The 20865-nt window shown below is 44.0% G+C and overlaps 1 protein-coding gene across 1 annotated transcript; it reads left to right on the forward strand.

Annotated features, from left to right (window-relative positions):
* Positions 1 to 183: 183 nt before the first annotated feature.
* On the forward strand, positions 184 to 20753 carry cavin2b (caveolae associated protein 2b). The gene is made up of 5 exons (XM_052515707.1): positions 184 to 914; positions 1013 to 1114; positions 17217 to 17480; positions 17688 to 17849; positions 17940 to 20753. Exons 1-5 carry the CDS (start codon positions 495 to 497, stop codon positions 18375 to 18377), a joined length of 1386 nt encoding a protein of 461 aa, XP_052371667.1. The 5' UTR covers positions 184 to 494; the 3' UTR covers positions 18378 to 20753.
* The last annotated feature ends 112 nt before the right edge of the window (positions 20754 to 20865 follow it).

A 20865-nucleotide genomic window follows, 5' to 3' on the forward strand; every position in this document is an offset into this window, starting at 1 on the left:
GAATGTGTTTTTACTGAAGAGTCATGAGTAACAAACATAATTGTGCTGGGCAGGTCTAGTTGCCGTGGTGAAAGGCTCCTCCCCTTTGGGTGTGGGAGAGATTTTAAGCTCTGGGGCAAAAGCACTGCTGCTCTTCTGACTCAGAAAAACAAGGGAGGGAGGGAGAGAGAGAGAGAGAGAGAGAGAGAGAGAGAGAGAGAGAGAGAGAGAGAGAGAGAGAGAGAGAGAGAGAGAGAGAGAGAGAGAGAGAGGCTGCCTGAGGAAAGGAAAAGGGGTGGGGACGGCAGAGGGTGAATGCAGGAAAGTTTTGCTTCGTAGCAACAAGTTGGAGAAACTCAGCAAACTGCAACAAAATCCTCAGCCAGCTCGACAGCAAAGCAAACAGCGTGGGACTGAACACACACTCCCACTCCCACACAGGTCGAGGAGAGAGAGCAGAGCTTTATTCCACGGTGTGTGTGTGTTAGCTAGCACATTAGCCAGCCACGTTAACAATGTGTGAGGACGCAGTCCAAGCAGAGAGGAACAGCATGGTGAGCAGCACCCACGAGAGCCAGGACCTGATGGTCCCCAGCCTCGACCAACCCTCCCCCAGTCACAGCCTCTCCCAGCTGGGCACAGGAGCTCCTGGAGGAACCACCACCAAGGAGGGGCCACTAAGCCCAACACTGACCCCAGGGACGGGCCCGGTTAACGCCATCACGGTGCTGACCCTCCTGGACAAACTGGTCAACATGCTGGACACGGTTCAGGAGAACCAGCACAAGATGGAAGAGCGTCAGGTGGAGATGGAGGGAGCGGTGATGGGGATCCAGACAGACATGACCAAGCTGTCCAAGAGCCACACACACACCGCCAACACCGTAAGCAAGCTGCTGGACAAGAGCCGCAAGGTGTCCGTCACCATGAAGGAGGTGAGTGGAAGATGGACGGGTGGATGAGTGGGAAGAGACAGACAGACAGATCCATAGATAGATTGTATAGTGTTTGTCTGATCACTGTGTGTCTCCAGGTGCGCGACAGGATGGAGCGACAGGCTGGACAGGTGAAGAAGCTGGAGGCAAACCACTCCCACCTGCTCAAGAGGGACAACTTCAAAGTGCTCATATTCCAGGTGACACGTGTGTGTGTGTTTGCATGTGTGTGTGTGTGTGTGTGTGTGTGTGTGTGTGTGTGTGTGTGTGTGTGTGTGTGTGTGTGTGTGTGTGTGTGTGTGTGTGTGTGTGTGTGTGTGTGTGTGTGTGTGTTGTGCACGCGCGTGTGTGTGTGTGTATGTGTGTGTGTATGTGTGTGTGTTTGTGCACGCGTGTGTGTGTGTGTGTGTGTGTGTGTGTGTGTGTGTGTGTGTGTGTGTGTGTGTGTGTGTGTGTGTGTGTGTGTGTGTGTGTGTGTGTGTGTCTGCCCAAGAGGGACAACTTCAAAGTGGCCATCGTCAAGAGTAGAAAATGGATGGGCGTGGGGGATTAACAGAGGTATTGAGGGATCAAAGGTTATTGTTGGGGGCGGGGTGTGGTACTGTAGAACAGTTGTTACCAACCGGTCGATCTTCAAGGCATTCCTAGTCGATCATGAAACATTTCTGTAGAAAAGCCAATGATGACGGCTTGCGCTCATTGTTCTACTTGTTGTGCTGTTGGTCGGTAGGTGCACTTAATTCAGAAGCCCTGCGCACCGGGTGGGCAAAGTGGTCCCATTTTCAACCATTTCATGAAAAGACAAACTTCGCCTACCCGAGTTCTGTGGCTACTGTGCTGGCCAATCGGATAGCTCAAATCACTGTGACTACAGCTTCCACGACCAATAGCAAAGTTTGATACTAGCCAATGTAAGATTTTATAACTTTTAAGACAATGACCAGAGAGAGACTTTCAGTGAAAACAGCAAAGAGCTGCTGTTTCTATGAGTGACTTTTTATTCTGGGCTGTCAGCACTGTTTTTATGAGTGACTTTTTATTCTGGACTGTCAGCACTGTTTCTATGAGTGACTTTTTATTCTGGACTGTCAGCACTGTTTCTATGAGTGACTTTTTATTCTGGACTGTCAGCACTGTTTCTATGAGTGACTTTTTATTCTGGACTGTCAGCACTGTTTCTATGAGTGACTTTTTATTCTGGACTGTCAGCACTGTTTTTATGAGTGACTTTTTATTCTGGACTGTCAGCACTGTTTCTATGAGTGACTTTTTATTCTGGACTGTCAGCACTGTTTCTATGAGTGACTTTTTATTCTGGACTGTCAGCACTGTTTCTATGAGTGACTTTTTATTCTGGACTGTCAGCACTGTTTCTATGAGTGACTTTTTATTCTGGACTGTCAGCACTGTTTCTATGAGTGACTTTTTATTCTGGACTGTCAGCACTGTTTCTATGAGTGACTTTTTATTCTGGACTGTCAGCACTGTTTCTATGAGTGACTTTTTATTCTGGACTGTCAGCACTGTTTCTATGAGTGACTTTTTATTCTGGACTGTCAGCACTGTTTCTATGAGTGACTTTTTATTCTGGACTGTCAGCACTGTTTCTATGAGTGACTTTTTATTCTGGACTGTCAGCACTGTTTCTATGAGTGACTTTTTATTCTGGACTGTCAGCACTGTTTCTATGAGTGACTTTTTATTCTGGACTGTCAGCACTGTTTCTATGAGTGACTTTTTATTCTGGACTGTCAGCACTGTTTCTATGAGTGACTTTTTATTCTGGACTGTCAGCACTGTTTCTATGAGTGACTTTTTATTCTGGACTGTCAGCACTGTTTCTATGAGTGACTTTTTATTCTGGACTGTCAGCACTGTTTCTATGAGTGACTTTTTATTCTGGACTGTCAGCACTGTTTCTATGAGTGACTTTTTATTCTGGACTGTCAGCACTGTTTCTATGAGTGACTTTTTTTTATTCTGGACTGTCAGCACTGTTTCTATGAGTGACTTTTTATTCTGGACTGTCAGCACTGTTTCTATGAGTGACTTTTTATTCTGGACTGTCAGCACTGTTTCTATGAGTGACTTTTTATTCTGGACTGTCAGCACTGTTTCTATGAGTGACTTTTTATTCTGGACTGTCAGCACTGTTTCTATGAGTGACTTTTTATTCTGGACTGTCAGCACTGTTTCTATGAGTGACTTTTTATTCTGGACTGTCAGCACTGTTTCTATGAGTGACTTTTTATTCTGGACTGTCAGCACTGTTTCTATGAGTGACTTTTTATTCTGGACTGTCAGCACTGTTTCTATGAGTGACTTTTTATTCTGGACTGTCAGCACTGTTTCTATGAGTGACTTTTTATTCTGGACTGTCAGCACTGTTTCTATGAGTGACTTTTTATTCTGGACTGTCAGCACTGTTTCTATGAGTGACTTTTTATTCTGGACTGTCAGCACTGTTTCTATGAGTGACTTTTTATTCTGGACTGTCAGCACTGTTTCTATGAGTGACTTTTTATTCTGACTGTCAGCACTGTTTCTATGAGTGACTTTTTATTCTGGACTGTCAGCACTGTTTCTATGAGTGACTTTTTATTCTGGACTGTCAGCACTGTTTCTATGAGTGACTTTTTATTCTGGACTGTCAGCACTGTTTCTATGAGTGACTTTTTATTCTGGACTGTCAGCACTGTTTCTATGAGTGACTTTTTATTCTGGACTGTCAGCACTGTTTCTATGAGTGACTTTTTATTTTTATTCTGGACTGTCAGCACTGTTTCTATGAGTGACTTTTTATTCTGGACTGTCAGCACTGTTTCTATGAGTGACTTTTTATTCTGGACTGTCAGCACTGTTTCTATGAGTGACTTTTTATTCTGGACTGTCAGCACTGTTTCTATGAGTGACTTTTTATTCTGGACTGTCAGCACTGTTTCTATGAGTGACTTTTTATTCTGTCAGACTGTTTCAGACTTTATTCTACTGAGTGACTTTTTATTCTGGACTGTCAGCACTGTTTCTATGAGTGACTTTTTATTCTGGACTGTCAGCACTGTTTCTATGAGTGACTTTTTATTCTGGACTGTCAGCACTGTTTCTATGAGTGACTTTTTATTCTGGACTGTCAGCACTGTTTTTATGAGTGACTTTTTATTCTGGACTGTCAGCACTGTTTCTATGAGTGACTTTTTATTCTGGACTGTCAGCACTGTTTCTATGAGTGACTTTTTATTCTGGACTGTCAGCACTGTTTCTATGAGTGACTTTTTATTCTGGACTGTCAGCACTGTTTCTATGAGTGACTTTTTATTCTGGACTGTCAGCACTGTTTCTATGAGTGACTTTTTATTCTGGACTGTCAGCACTGTTTCTATGAGTGACTTTTTATTCTGGACTGTCAGCACTGAGTGACTTTTTATTTCTGTCAGCACTGTTTCTATGAGTGACTTTTTATTCTGGACTGTCAGCACTGTTTCTATGAGTGACTTTTTATTCTGGACTGTCAGCACTGTTTCTATGAGTGACTTTTTATTCTGGACTGACTTTTATTCAGTCACTGTTTCTATGAGTGACTTTTTATTCTGGACTGTCAGCACTGTTTCTATGAGTGACTTTTTATTCTGGACTGTCAGCACTGTTTCTTTTTATTCTGACTGTGCACTGTTTCTATGAGTGACTTTTTATTCTGGACTGTCAGCACTGTTTCTATGAGTGACTTTTTATTCTGGACTGTCAGCACTGTTTCTATGAGTGACTTTTTATTTTTATTCTGTGACTGTCAGCACTGTTTCTATGAGTGACTTTTTATTCTGGACTGTCAGCACTGTTTCTATGAGTGACTTTTTATTCTGGACTGTCAGCACTGTTTCTATGAGTGACTTTTTATTCTGGACTGTCAGCACTGTTTCTATGAGTGACTTTTTATTCTGGACTGTCAGCACTGTTTCTATGAGTGACTTTTTATTCTGGACTGTCAGCACTGTTTCTATGAGTGACTTTTTATTCTGGACTGTCAGCACTGTTTCTATGAGTGACTTTTTATTCTGGACTGTCAGCACTGTTTCTATGAGTGACTTTTTATTCTGGACTGTCAGCACTGTTTCTATGAGTGACTTTTTATTCTGGACTGTCAGCACTGTTTCTATGAGTGACTTTTTATTCTGGACTGTCAGCACTGTTTCTATGAGTGACTTTTTATTCTGGACTGTCAGCACTGTTTTATGAGTGACTTTTTATTCTGGACTGTCAGCACTGTTTCTATGAGTGACTTTTTATTCTGGACTGTCAGCACTGTTTCTATGAGTGACTTTTTATTCTGGACTGTCAGCACTGTTTCTATGAGTGACTTTTTATTCTGGACTGTCAGCACTGTTTCTATGAGTGACTTTTTATTCTGGACTGTCAGCACTGTTTCTATGAGTGACTTTTTATTCTGGACTGTCAGCACTGTTTCTATGATTTGACTTTTTTCTATGAGTGACTTTTTATTCTGGACTGTCAGCACTGTTTCTATGAGTGACTTTTTATTCTGGACTGTCAGCACTGTTTCTATGAGTGACTTTTTATTCTGGACTGTCAGCACTGTTTCTATGAGTGACTTTTTATTCTGGACTGTCAGCACTGTTTCTATGAGTGACTTTTTATTCTGGACTGTCAGCACTGTTTTTATGAGTGACTTTTTATTCTGGACTGTCAGCACTGTTTCTATGAGTGACTTTTTATTCTGGACTGTCAGCACTGTTTCTATGAGTGACTTTTTATTCTGGACTGTCAGCACTGTTTCTATGAGTGACTTTTTATTCTGGACTGTCAGCACTGTTTCTATGAGTGACTTTTTATTCTGGACTGTCAGCACTGTTTTTATGAGTGACTTTTATTCTACTGTCAGCACTGTGACTTTTTATTCTGGACTGTCAGCACTGTTTCTATGAGTGACTTTTTATTCTGGACTGTCAGCACTGTTTCTATGAGTGACTTTTTATTCTGGACTGTCAGCACTGTTTCTATGAGTGACTTTTTATTCTGGACTGTCAGCACTGTTTTATGACTGTGACTGTTTCTATGAGTTTTTATTCTGGACTGTCAGCACTGTTTCTATGAGTGACTTTTTATTCTGGACTGTCAGCACTGTTTCTATGAGTGACTTTTTATTCTGGACTGTCAGCACTGTTTCTATGAGTGACTTTTTATTCTGACTGTCAGCACTGTTTCTATGAGTGACTTTTTATTCTGGACTGTCAGCACTGTTTCTATGAGTGACTTTTTATTCTGGACTGTCAGCACTGTTTCTATGAGTGACTTTTTATTCTGGACTGTCAGCACTGTTTCTATGAGTGACTTTTTATTCTGGACTGTCAGCACTGTTTCTATGAGTGACTTTTTATTCTGGACTGTCAGCACTGTTTCTATGAGTGACTTTTTATTCTGGACTGTCAGCACTGTTTCTATGAGTGACTTTTTATTCTGGACTGTCAGCACTGTTTCTATGAGTGACTTTTTATTCTGGACTGTCAGCACTGTTTCTATGAGTGACTTTTTATTCTGGACTGTCAGCACTGTTTCTATGAGTGACTTTTTATTCTGGACTGTCAGCACTGTTTCTATGAGTGACTTTTTATTCTGACTGTGACTGTTTCTATGAGTGACTTTTTATTCTGGACTGTCAGCACTGTTTCTATGAGTGACTTTTTATTCTGGACTGTCAGCACTGTTTCTATGAGTGACTTTTTATTCTGGACTGTCAGCACACTGTTTCTATGAGTGACTTTTTATTCTGGACTGTCAGCACTGTTTCTATGAGTGACTTTTTATTCTGGACTGTCAGCACTGTTTCTATGAGTGACTTTTTATTCTGGACTGTCAGCACTGTTTCTATGAGTGACAACTGTCAGCACTGTTTCTATGAGTGACTGTCAGCACTGTTTCTATGAGTGACTTTTTATTCTGGACTGTCAGCACTGTTTCTATGAGTGACTTTTTATTCTGTATCAGCACTGTTTCTATGAGTGACTTTTTATTCTGGACTGTCAGCACTGTTTCTATGAGTGACTTTTTATTCTGGACTGTCAGCACTGTTTCTATGAGTGACTTTCTGGGTCAGCAATTATTCTGTGATCACTGTTTCTATGAGTGACTTCAGGCCTGGACTGTCAGCACTATGAGTGACTTTTTATTCTGGACTGTCATGTTCAAAACTGTTTCTATTCTGATAACTTTTTATTCTGGACTGTCAGCACTGTTTCTATGAGTGACTTTTTATTCTGGACTGTCAGCACTGTTTCATGAGTGACTTTTTATTCTGACTGTCAGCACTGTTTCTATGAGTGACTTTTTATTCTGGACTGTCAGCACTGTTTCTATGAGTGACTTTTTATTCTGGACTGTCAGCACTGTTTCTATGAGTGACTTTTTATTCTGGACTGTCAGCACTGTTTCTATGATAGTTTTGTTTCTGTGACTTTTATGTCAGCACTGTTTTTATTCAACACTCCTACAAAACATAAAACATGCCACTTCTTACTGCTGCTGCAGCTGCAATGAATGAGTAGCCAAGTGAATCGATGCCCTGCGTTTTTATTATTATTAGCAACTGAAATATAATATATGTCTATTTTAATATCAAGGAATATGTCACTTTCTCTGGTCATAGGAACAACATGAATTTGTGCAGATGTGGTGTGACTCGAGTTTCACCATCAGGTGGAAGAGTGTCCCCTCTCTATGGTCTATGCTGTGAAAGGAAGGAGAGATCAGGGACCGTGAGAGGCAATATCCCTCCTCCCTCCACTGAGATAATGTTCAAAACAACAGAAACTAAATCTCAGACTTATGCTGTCAGACTTCTCTGTTTAACCTAGTCTCAGACATCCAACTTCACAACTGGAAAATCAGAATAAATTAGATCCGAATGAGGAAAATAGCTTTCCCCAACTCAGAATTCCAAGTGCTGGGCATCTTTCTAGAGCTCTGACTTTCCGACCTGAAGATGACGTTATGATTTGACCTCGTTTTTTAAGAATCCCAAGTTGTCTTGAAAGCACCATGACAGATAGAGGTCCCATCAGTCCAGTCAAATAAAGAAGCAAATTATTAGCAAATTATTTCAATTTATGCTCAGCTGTGCCTCACAAATGCTACACCAACTCATCTATTTTCTATCAAAGGTCAAATTTTGAAATATAATATGGTCTGAGAAGAACAATATTGGCAGGCCAGACATATAGTCAATATGCTGTGATAATGTATCAGGCCAGGCATATAGTCAATATGCTGTGATAATGTATCAGGCCAGGCATATATCCAATATGCTGTGATAATGTATCAGGCCAGGCATATATCCAATATGCTGTGATAATGTAGCAGGCCAGGCATATATCAAATATGCTGTGATAATGTAGCAGGCAAACCTCATTCATACAGAACAGTTTTTATTAGGTTAATATTTTAATTATGAATGTCATGTTTAAAAATCTGAGTGGTAGATCTCGGTTAACATTTAGAGAAAGTGCCCAATGCTTTATAGCATGAGACTGTGTGAGTGAGTTTCCACTCTTATCAGCCCGCAGGATAGTCGGCTGAAAATGACAAGATTAAAACAAGGAGACAACGAAGGGGGAGAGGGGATCTGTCATGTCTTGTGACACTGAGATGGATTCTGTTATCAATAACACACTAGCATTCTAATGGAGGGTGGGGTTACTCAGGCGGCCCTTTGAGTGTGAGTTTGTGAGATCCTGTATCCTGTGTGTGTGTGTTTCTCTTATTGTGTGTGTTTGTATTTCATAGACTGGAGCCCAGCCTCAATTATTCCATGAACACATGAACATAGAGAGAAAGAGAGAGCGAGAGAGAGAGAGAGAGAGAGAGAGAGAGAGAGAGAGAGAGAGAGAGAGAGAGATGGGGGAGAGAGAGAGAGAGAGAGAGAGAGAGAGAGAGAGAGAGAGAGTGGAGAGAGAGAGAGAGAGAGAGAGAGAGAGAGAGGAGAGAGAGAGAGAGAGAGAGGGAGAGAGAGAGAGAGAGAGAGAGAGAGAGAGAGGAGAGAGAGAGGGAGAGAGGGGAGAGAGAGAGAGAGAGAGAGAGAGAGAGAGAGAGAGAGAGAGAGAGAGAGAGAGAGAGAGAGAGAGAGAGAGGGAGAGAGAGAGCGCGAGAGAGATACATTTTGTCTTATTCACGCATGTCGTTTCAGTCTAAACTTTGGAAACAACCTCAAAACTGTTTTCAAGGGAAACCCTCTCTGAAGAGGGAAAGCCTGTCTGATTCACCACTGAACAGTGTGTTTGTGTGAGTGTTGCCATGGCAGGGTGGGGCTGCAGAAGGGAAGAGAGCAGGGAACAAGTGAGGATCTAACGGTCGGAGCTAGATATAGAGGTCTGGAAGTGTGTGTGTTAGGGTTTGGTCTCTTGCTCAGCCAGAGGAAAGTCACAGTGTTAAGAGTGTGAGTAAGACTTCTAGCATAGTGGAGGGTTTTAATGTTACATTTTTTTGTACTTATACGCATAGGGACATAGGCACGCGCACACACACACACACACACACACACACACACACACACACACACACACACACACACACACACGCACACACACACACACACACACACACACACACACACACACACACACACACACACACACACACACACACACACACACACACACACACACACACACACACACACACACACACACACACACACTGGTCTTGCATAAACAGCACCTTTGGAACAGATATACACATTTCTTCACTTTGGCAACTCTCTCTCACTCTCACTCTCTCCCTCTTTCTCTCTCTCTATCTCTGTCTCTCACACTCAACCCCTCTCCCTCTGTCTCTCTCATATACACCCCCCCTCCTCCTCTGTTATTAATAGAATAGACTAGAGGCTATGATAACCTCTGGCAGCATCAGTGTTATGAATGTTTGAGTGTCTCCTACAGTACAATGAGCCATCAGTCACTAATAGTGTTCTTCCAACAGTCTAGTAAACTCAGTCTAGTGAACTCAGTCTAGTAAACTCAGTCTAGTAAACTCAGTCTAGTAAACTCAGTCTAGTAAACTCAGTCTGGTAAACTCAGTCTAGTAAACTCAGTCTAGTAAACTCAGTCTAGTAAACTCAGTCTGGTAAACTCAGTCTAGTAAACTCAGTCTGGTAAATTCAAGTTATTCTAGTTAGTGCTCTGTTTCTCTTTGTCTCTCCTCCTTTTCTCTCTACCTACACCACTCTCTTTCCCCCTCACTTCCCCCATCTCTCTCTCCCTCTCTCTCTTTCCCCCTCTCTCTCTCCCTCTCTCCCCCTCCCCTCCACTCTCTCTTTCCCCCTCTATCTCCCCCTCTCTCTCCCTCTCTCTTTCCCTCTCTCTCCCTCTCTCTCCCCCTCCCCTACACTCTCTCTTTCCCCATCTATCTCCCCCTCTCTCTCCCTCTCTCTTTCCCTCTCTCTCCCTCTCTCTCCCCCTCCCCTACACTCTCTCTTTCCCCATCTATCTCCCCCTCTCTCTCCCTCTCTCTTTCCCTATCTCTCCCTCTTTCTCCCCCTCCCCTCCTCTCTCTCTTTCCCCTCTATCTCCCCCTCTCCCCCCTCTCTCCCCCTCCCCTCCTCTCTCTCTTTCCCCCTCTCTCTTTCCCCCTCTCTCCCTCTCTCTTTCCCCCTCTATCTCCCCCTCTCTCTCCCTCTCTCTTTCCCTCTCTCTCCCTCTCTCTCCCCTCCTCTCTCTCTTTCCCCCTCTATCTCTCCCTCTCCCCCCTCTCTCCCCCTCCCCTCCTCTCTCTCTTTCCCCCTCTCTCTCTCTCTCTTCCCCCCTCTCCCTCTTTCTCCCCCTCCCCTGCTCTCTCTCTTTGCCCCTCTATCTCCCCCTCTCTCCCTCTCTCTTTCCCCCTCTCCCCCTCTCTCTCCCCCCTCCCCTCTCTCTCTCTGTCTCCTTTTGCAGTAGTGTTATGAGAGCAGGATACTGTATTTTTATTCCCATGCCCTAATAAGGCTGTCTGATCTCCTCCAGCGAATACTAGTGTCTGTAAGGAGACTAGAAGAAAATAAGAACGAGAGGGAGAGAGGGGGAGCGTGAGGAGAAAGAAAGATTGGAGAAAAAGAGAGGCGGGGGAAAGGTGTCTGAGAGTTTTGGTTCTCTATGGTCTCTGTAGTTCAAACCTCATGGGTGTCATTCTAATAACACAACATAACACAACAAAACACACAGAGACTTTCCATTACAGTCACGTGATAGATGGACAATGTAAAGGAAACTAGTTGTCTATCTTGCTTCTTCACTGAAGCTCAGGTTTGTAGACACCAACAGAAGTGAAGAGTGAGGGAGTTTGGTTCAGGTTTGTAGACACTAACAGAAGTGAGGAGTGAGGGAGTTTGGGCCAGTCTAAGGGGCACCCAGCCCCATTCCTCTGGGTGTGGGCAAATACCAGAGGGGTGTGTGAAATAGTGGACAGTGTCTGTTCTAAAATCCATGAGGGAAATACTGTAACCTCATTAGTACAGGTTTTACAAAACAAGTGTGTGTGTGTGTGTGTGTGTGTGTGTGTGTGTGTGTGTGTGTGTGTGTGTGTGTGTGTGTGTGTGTGTGTGTGTGTGTGTGTGTGTGTGTGTGTGTGTGTGTGTGTGTGTGTGTGTGTGTGAACAATGTGTTGAGGGGTCATTCCTAGGAGAGAGATGTGATTGGTTGAAACTGTGTGTGTGGTTGCTAACCATGCAGAACGAGGAATGTGGTTTGCCCCATCAGTAAAGTTTCACAACTTCATCCCTCTCTCTCTCTCTCTCTCTCTCTCTCTCTTTCTGCCTCTCTTCTCTCTCTCTCCTCTCTTTCCCTCTCTCTCTCTCTCTCTCTCTCTCTCTTTTCTCTTCTCTCTCTCTCTCTCTCTCTCTCTCTCTCTCTCTCTCTCTCTCTCTCTCTCTCTCGCCCTCTCTTTCTGCCCCCTCCCCCTCTCTCTCTCTCTCTCTCTCTCTCTCTCTCTCTCTCTCTCTCTCTGTAATAGAGTACATTATTATCACTATCTGCACACACAAAGCAGAGCTATGGACACACCCACACACAGTGAGATACAAACCCACACACAGTGGCTGATAGAGAGCATGGCAGTGTTAGTGGTAGTTCAAAGGCTAGTAGGATTGTTGACCACTACTCTCTCTCTAAACTCAGAGATAAATTAATAATATAATAATATAATATATGCCATTTAGCAGATGCTTTTATCCAAAGCGACTTACAGTCATGTGTGCATACATTCTACGTATGGGTGGTCCCGGGAATCGAACCCACTACCCTGGCGTTACAAGCGCCATGCTCTACCAACTGAGCTACAGAACTGCCACATAAAAGGGTTCTTCAGCTGTCCCCATAGGAGAACGCTTTGAATAACCCTTTTTGGTTCCAGGTAGAACCCTTTTGAGTTCCACGTAGAACCCTTTACACAGAGAGTTCTACATAGAACCCAAAATAGTTCTACCTGGAACCAAAAATAGTTATCCTATGGGGGACAGCCAAGGAACCCTTTTGGAACCTTTTCTTTAAAGAATGTACTTTCCATCTCTACTCCTCCTTCGCTCACATCTTCCTGATACACACACACACACACACACACACACACACACACACACACACACACACACACACACACACACACACACACACACACACACACACACACACACACACACACACACACACACACACACCAATAATCAATCAATGTGTTGAGCACATAACAGCTGTTTTCTATCATCTGTGCTGAGGACCAGACACTGGAATGTGTGACAGATTAACGTGTGTAGGTGTGTGTGTCTCTGTGTTCAAAAAGTAACGTCTCTCCAGTCCATAGGCCCAGTCGTATTAATGTGATGGATCCATTACATTGGTAATAACACAAGGCAATAATATGCTGATACATATGACAACACACACACACACTCACCCTGCTTTAACACAAACATTGTTAGGTAGGCGGACATCTGGGCTCTCTCACTCCTCTTAGCTAGGGGAGGAGGTACTGTACCTTGACTCTGACTGGTACAGTGAGGTAGCAGTAGCAGGCCTGTCATGCATGTGTTCGCTGGAGGAACCACACCTTATAGGCAGCACAGGGAAACCTAGAGTAATGCAAAACACTCTCTCTCTCTCTCCTACTCTCGAAATGTCTCATCTTGGTGGCAGCTGCATTGGCAAAATGAATGTCTGTGTTTCATTGGTATAACGTGTTTTGACTTGTGTAGGTGTTCACACATGTAACACAAGAATAACAGGTTTCCAACTGAAGTTAGCTAAATTACAGTGACAGAACTCTGATAATGCTAAGCTACTGTATGCTATTACTTAATATCATGCTTGGCTTGCCAATTTCGCTTCTGTCAGACTGTTGAGTGATTGATCGGTTGTAGATAGTGTTGATGTTGTGTGTATCTGGGAACTTGGGACTTGGAAATATTCAACATCTGAATCAGTGCCTTCAAGAATACTGGGACTTCCAAGTCGGAATCTCTGGGATCATCCTAGAGCTCCAACTTCGCTGATCTGAAGATCACTGACCTCCAGTGCATAGACTCATACAGTAGCTGTGGGAGCCAGCTAAAACACACAAGTTACAACTAAAGGTATGGCTAAGAGTAGCAGCTAAAGGCAGCTAAATGAAATGTAGCTAAGGGAAGCTAAATAAACTAAGGGAAGCAAAATAAGCTACGGGTAGCTAAATTAAGCTCAGGGTTGCTAAATTAAGCTAAGGGTAGCTAAATGAAGATGAGGGTAGCTAAGTGAAGCTAAGGGTAGCAACTAAATGAAGCTATGGGTAGCAGCTAACTGCATCTGAGGGAAGCTAAATAAGCTAGAGGTAGCTAAATTAATCTAAAGGTAACAGCTAAATGTAGCTGAATGAAGATAAATAAGCTAAGGGTAGCTAAAGAAAGCCAAAGGTACCATAGCTAATGCTAGCCTAAAGGTGAATGCATTCCTCTGAGCAGAGTGGGACATTTTTTGTTCATCTCATCAGGAAATTCCTTGGTGAGGGGGGAAGCAAGTTTGTGTGTGTGTATGTGTGTGTGTGTGTGTGTGTGTGTGTGTGTGTGTGTGTGTGTGTGTGTGTGTGTGTGTGTGTGTGTGTGTGTGTGTGTGTGTGTGTGTGTGTGTGTGTGTGTGTGTGTGTGTGTGTGTGTGTGTGTGTGTGTGTGTGTGTGTGTGTGTGTGTGTGTGCGAGGACAAACTTATACCCACAGATATTATGGAACATTCTGAGTTGTAAACTTTCTATACACTGTATAGGCCTGGTATAAGAAAAGTGGGAGATATATACAGTACTGGAAACCTTTTCAGAGGAGAGTGAAGAGTCAATTCCATGACCATTACTCACTTTACAAGCTAGACTTGTCCAGTCTGCGGAGTGTGTCAGAACTGTACTATTTTCTAAGAGTATTAAATTCACAGCCCTCAAACTTTATCTTGCAAAAACAGACGTTGCATTTCCTCCACAACTCCCTACTGCATTTTACATGTGTGTGTGCGTGCGTGTGTGTGTATGCATGTACGTGCGTGTGTCCAGAGTAATTGTTGTTAAGGTCAAATGTGCAGAGAATAATACTTTGTTATCTGAGGTTGGGTTGTGGTGCCTGAGGAAGACAGATGTTCTCCAGGGTGTGTGTGTACATATGTGTGCATGTGTCTCTCATCTTCTCTCTCCCTTATCACTTCTCCCTCCCTCCCTCCCTCCCTCCCTCCTCTTCTCTCTTCTCCTCTTTCCTTTCCCTCCCTCTCTCCTCCTCACTCTTCTCCTCTTTCCCTTCCCTCCCTCTCTCCTCTTCTCTCTTCTCCTCTTTCCTTTCCCTCCCTCTCTCCTCTTCTCTCTTCTCCTCTTTCCCTTCCCTCCCTCTCTCCTCTTCTCTCTTCTCCTCTTTCCTTTCCCTCCCTCTCTCCTCTTCTCTCTTCTCCTCTTTCCCTTCCCTCCCTCTCTCCTCTTCTCTCTTCTCCTCTTTCCTTTCCCTCCCTCTCTCCTCTTCTCTCTTCTCCTCTTTCCTTTCCCTCCCTCTCCCCTCTTCTCTCTTCTCCTCTTTCCTTTCCCTCCCTCTCTCCTCTTCTCTCTCCTCCTCTTTCCTTTCCCTCCCTCTCTCCTCTTCTCTCTTCTCCTCTTTCCTTTCCCTCCCTCTCTCCTCTTCTCTCTCCTCCTCTCTCCTTTCCCTCCCTCTCTCCTCTTCTCTCTCCTCCTCTTTCCTTTCCCTCCCTCTCTCCTCTTCTCTCTCCTCCTCTCTCCTTTCCCTCCCTCTCTCCTCTTCTCTCTTCTCCTCTTTCCTTTCCCTCCCTCCCTCTCTCCTCTTCTCTCTTCTCCTCTTTCCTTTCCCTCCCTCTCTCCTCTTCTCTCTCCTCCTCTCTCCTTTCCCTCCCTCTCTCCTCCTCTCTCCTTTCCCTCCCTCTCTCTTCTCTCTCCTCCCTTCCCTCTCTCCTTTCTCTCTCCTTTCCTTCCCTCTCTCCTTTCTCTCTCCTCCCTCCCTTCCCTCACTCCGTTCCCTCCCTCCCTCCTCTTCTCTCTCCTCCTCTCAGGGTTTGGCCCATGTCCAGCATTTGGTGGAAACTCTGAGTGCTGCCTCGCCTTGGCTTCCCTCCCCTGTGTGTGTGTGTGTGTGTGTGTGTGTGTGTGTGTGTGTGTGTGTGATGCCTTGGCTTCCTTCCCCTCTTCTTTGACATTCCTCTGCCTTTATGATTGTTCCCAGCAACCGTGTGTCCTGCTTTAATGTAGAGCTACATGATATCTTTGTGATAAAGTTTCCAGCAGAACATTTCCCCCCCCAGCTGGACTGTGTTTCCAGCCTGGGCCCAAAACAGAGCCCAACAACACTGTGTGTGCATCCTTCCCATGTGTGTGTGTGTGTGTGTGTGTGTGTGTGTGTGTGTGTGTGTGTGTGTGTGTGTGTGTGTGTGTGTGTGTGTGTGTGTGTGTGTGTGTGTGTGTGTGTGTGTGTGTGTGTGTGTGTGTGTGTGTGTGTGTGTGTGTGTGTTACTTCGGCCATTTTGTGAAATGTCATTAGGAATGTAACAATGATTAGTGACTGTATGTAGATGGTACGTGTTCATGGTTTACACAAATCCAATGATTCCATAACTCAATAGGCCTATGTAGTTCCCCACCACCACACGTCACCACAGAAGGTGTTCAACGTTAATAGGCCTATGTAGTTCCCCACCAATCCCTGAGCTGACTCTGTGAAAAATCTGTAGATGTGTCCTTCAGCAAGGCACTTAACCCTAATTGCTCCTGTAAGTCGCTCTAGCTGAAATGACAACAATTTTAAAATGAAAAATCTCCTGGCCTCAATCCCAAAGGAATGGGAAAAAAATTAACAAGCGGAACTTTCCCTTTAAGATACCACTTAACCACTTACTCAGTCTTACAGGCTTGATAATATTGGCGTTGGGTGGAAACTAATAAGTAGTGTAAAAAAAATCACAAGGTTCTGTTATGGCTCAAAATGGCCAGAAACAAAGAACGTTCTTCTGAAACTCGTCAGTCTATTCTTGTTCTGAGAAATGAAGGCTATTCAATGCGAGAAATTGCCAAGAAACTGAAGATCTCTTTCAACACTGTGTACTACTCCCTTCACAGAACAGCACAAACTGGCTCTAACCAGAATAGAAAGAGATGTGGGAGGCCCCGGTGCACAACTGAGCAAGAGGACAAGTACATTAGAGTGTCTAGTTTAAGAAACAGATGCAACACGTGCTCAACTGGCAGCTTCATTAAATAGTACCCGCAAAACACTAGTCTCAACGTCAATAGGATCCGGGATGCTGGCCTTCTAGGCAGAGTTGCAACGAAAAAGACATATCTCAGTCTGGCCAATAAAAATAAAATATTAAGATGGGCAAAAGAACACAGACACTGGACAGAGGAACTCTGATTAGAAAGCCAGCATCCCAGAGTCGCCTCTTCACTGTTGACATTGAGACTGGTGTTTTGCGGGTACTATTTAACGAAGCTGCCACTCATCACAAGTTCTATTCTGGTGTTACCATGACAACTCACCCGTTAGTTTGGAGTGTTAGCGATGCAAGGACATTTCTAAGTGACCCCGAACTTTTGAATGGTATTATAAATGTGACACACTCCTAAACTATTAGCTATTAATTAGATAATTAAAGATAGCAACACACCACATCTGTTTTGAATGATGAACGTACTGTTCATGAGTTCCTTTCTCTAACTTCTTATCATACACTTTCCTTTTTACACCTTCTCATTCTCTTTCTCTCCTTCCCTACTCGTCTACCTTCCTCCCTCTTCTCCTTCTCCCTCCCTCTTCCCTCTCTCTCTCTGTAGGAGGAGAATGAAATCCCAACCAGTGTGTTTGTCAAGGATACTGTTCCTTTCCCCCGTGAAGCTGAGGAGGGGGAGGAGACCACCGCTGTCATCGACACCAACCGCTCCACGGAGGAGGGGCTTCACACCATCGACCTATCCTCGGACGAGGACGTAGGGCTGGAGGCGGACCTGGACGAGGTGGGAGATGACGTATACGAGCTGGCCGGAGAGCACACAGACAAATCCCGCACGGATAAGTTTAAACGCTCTAGTCTAAAGAAGGTGAGTGATGGAGAAAACCGGCATAAGGGGTCAAAGTCTATGGGTGAGAGGTTACGGGTCAAGGTCATGTTCTGTGGCCGTGTGGCTTTTTCAATGCTGACTATTGATGTATTGCAGAGCTTAAGATCAGGGGTCGGAGGTTAGGGGTAAGGGTTAGGAGATTTCCTGCTATGTACTGACTGCATGGTATTGCACAATGTATTGCAGGTGGACAGTCTGAAGAGGGCCTTCTCCAAAGCGAATATAGAGAAGAAGATGAACAAGATTGTGTCACAGGAGAAACGAGAGAAGATGAAGAAGAGCCTGACACCCAACCACCCAAAGAGTTCCTCCTTCAAAGTGTCCCCTCTCACGTTCAGCATCAAGAAGGTCAGTACACACACACACACACACACACACACACACAAACACTCACACTGTTGTGGATTCATCTGACATGACTACATCCTGCTGTAACAGAATCGTAAGTCTGAGGGCCAACCTGAAGCTGAAGCAGAGGTGGAGGCCTCATCCCAGACCGGGGTCTCGCCTACTGCCGTGGCCTCCATTGAGATCTCCCCGCTGGCCAGCCCTGATGAGGAGGTCCTCTTCACCGAGGTGCACTCCCAACTGGCTCCAGGGCTGGAGGAGTCCAAGGCTGAGGCTTTGGAGATGGAAGAGGTGGCTGTCAGTGAAGTTCCAGAATCTGACGAAATTCCAGAATCCAACGGTTTTTCTGATTCCAAACCGTTCCTAGAATCCGACGTTCCTGAGGCGGATGTGGATCTGTCGGTTATGACGGAGGGAGTGAGGGAGGAGTACACTCTCTCTGCCACGCTCCCACATGATGCCTTCCACTCTATCTCGCCCTTCGATGAGGAAGACAGGGAGGAGAAAGTGCAGAGGGAGAAAGAGTAGGAGAAGGAAGGAGAGAAAGAGTAGGAGAAGGAAGGAGAGAAAAAGTAGAAGGAAGGAGAGAAGAAAGTGTAGAAAGAGGTGGAGGAGAAGGAAGAGGAGTAGGAGAAGGAGGGGAGACTTGTGGAAGAGGAGGCCCAGCGGTCAAAGTCCCCTAAAACACACACACACAAAATAAATACACCTATACCTATTCCATAAAATACTTCCCCATTCCCACTCCCACACTCTGCCCATCATCCTCTAAAAAACTCAGACAGACCCTCTGTTCAAAAACACACACACACACACACAATTACAGTTAATGTCTGTGTGTCTTCCTGTATGTCATTGTGTGCAATCTATGTGCTTGCATGTGTGTGTGTGTGTGTGTGTGTGTGCGTGCGTGCGTGCGTGCGTGCGTGCGTGCGTGCGTGCGTGCGTGTGTGTGTGTGTGTGTGTGTGTGTGTGTGTGTGTGTGTGTGTGTGTGTGTGTGTGTGTGTGTGTGTGTGTGTGTGTGTATGTGTGTGTGTGTCAGGGGCAGATGTCTGTTTCACATGTGAAAAAGGATGATGAAGTTGTTAAAAAGGTATAATTATCTTCTTATGCTACTGCTTAAAGTTTAAACATAAACCTATATTTGTTTTTGTAAGATGCTAACTTTGTTTGACCTAATAGATACAATTCAAGCCAATCAGTACAATACTAGTTACAGATAACGTGATCTAACCAAAGATTGGCGATACTGTCTTCCATCTCGATTCTGGGAAACAGTTATTTTAGAAATGCTTCTATCCAGTGGCAGGGGGTTCTATAAAAAACACTGAAAACTCAGATAGTAAATCCATGTTTTGTACCACACAAGGAGGATCCTCGCCATCTTAGCTACATCTAGAATTTCCCAGCATCTACGACAGAACTAGTCATTTCTATGTGAAGCGGCCACGGCCAGACAGTGTGTCACGTTAAAACAAAGCTCTACACACATTGATACAAAACATGGATTTACTATCTTTCTGAGGTTTCTCTGCTGTTTGTAGAACCACCTGCCACTGGACATGGACGTTTATAAGATAACTGCTTTCCAGAATTGAGAACAAAGAGAGTATCGCCAATACCAGGTTAATTGAAGAATCTATAGCAGCGTTTTCTATCGGCAAATCTGTAACTCCTAGTAATGGATACCAAAACTCTTTGGTTATATCACATTATCTGGTGTACAATCTGTAGCTATCATCATTTATGATCCTTGAATATCTTCGTACTGTATCATCTCTCAGTGAATGTATAGAAAACATAGAGATATAGCATGGCAACAGTTGATAATAAAACATTATAAGGGTTCATACCACAGGGCCGTGGCACCTCCATTGGGGAGGACGGCCTCCTGGTAATGTCTCGAGCAGAATAAGTGGATTAGTATCAAATCCATCAATGCCATTCCGTTCACTCCGTTCCAGCCATTACAATGAGTCGTCCTCCCCTCAGCAGCCTCCCCTGGTTCATACATAATGTACAACAGGTAATAACGTATTATTGTATATCTGTCGGCTTCAAGTAAAGTGTTAGTGAAGTAGTCTATGTAGCCTTCTCTTAATCCACTGGTGCCAAAGAAACTCCTCTTCAATATATCGTCCAGATTGTTAAAACTGTGATTGTCATGTTTCTTGCTCTTATATATAAAAAAAGAAGCTATCTCCAGAATCCTTAGAATTCTAAATAAAAACATTGAAGCTGTCCTCCTCTCTCTTTAATTCCTCCTGTTGGGGACTTGTTGATTTGGATTAGACTAGATTATAGACATACAGATGATAAATTAGACAGCTATTGGTTGTCCTGTTCATTACAGCCACAGTGCGTAATATTTCCAGTAAGTTCAAGTAGTAAAATACACACCTTGAATTTGAGCCATATGATCGATTGCTATTTGCATGTGAAAATGTGCTCCAGGCTCAAGGCCTACCTTCCACTCTGATGGTGTGATGGAACATTTTATGTTTGTGCTTTTCTAATAACCAATTTCTGTGTTCGGTTTGTGCTTTTCTAGTAAGCAGTTTATGTATTCATGCAAGTGACTGAATCCTTATTATCAGTATCTGCAATTTGGCAGTACGCCCTGAACCTTGTTTTGAGAACAAAATAATATCTCAGTTTCAAGGTTTCAGCTTGGAGAGAAGAAGCCTCATGAGGTATTGGTCTGTCACATACATGAACCAAACGTTAATGATGAATTAATTATGAATGATAAGCAAAGTCATGCCTATGTAACGTGTCTGTAAGCAGTATATAATAGCTCTAACGGGACTGCCCCGAAAGAGCTCCTGACAGACGTGCACTATGGTGCATCAAGTTTGTTGGAACCTCTCCAGTTAACTGTTAATAAACAATGTTTCATTTAAGATTGACTTTGGGTGTCCCTGTGTAGAATTGCCACGACAATGGCATGCATGCACGCATCTCAACAAACTGTAACAGGCTTTTGTAACCTGTCCAGTAGATTCAAAGCTCTGT

This window comes from Oncorhynchus keta, unplaced genomic scaffold (assembly GCF_023373465.1).
Source record: "Oncorhynchus keta strain PuntledgeMale-10-30-2019 unplaced genomic scaffold, Oket_V2 Un_scaffold_29839_pilon_pilon, whole genome shotgun sequence".
NCBI classification, from domain to species: Eukaryota; Metazoa; Chordata; class Actinopteri; order Salmoniformes; family Salmonidae; genus Oncorhynchus; species Oncorhynchus keta.

Coding starts and splice junctions, on each gene's coding strand:
- cavin2b (XM_052515707.1), top strand. CDS start 495: ATGTGTGAGGACGCAGTCCAAGCAGAGAGGAACAGCATGGTGAGCAGC. Junction 915..1,012: donor TGTCCGTCACCATGAAGGAG/GTGAGTGGAAGA, acceptor GTGTGTCTCCAG/GTGCGCGACAGGATGGAGCG. Junction 17,850..17,939: donor TCACGTTCAGCATCAAGAAG/GTCAGTACACAC, acceptor CTGCTGTAACAG/AATCGTAAGTCTGAGGGCCA.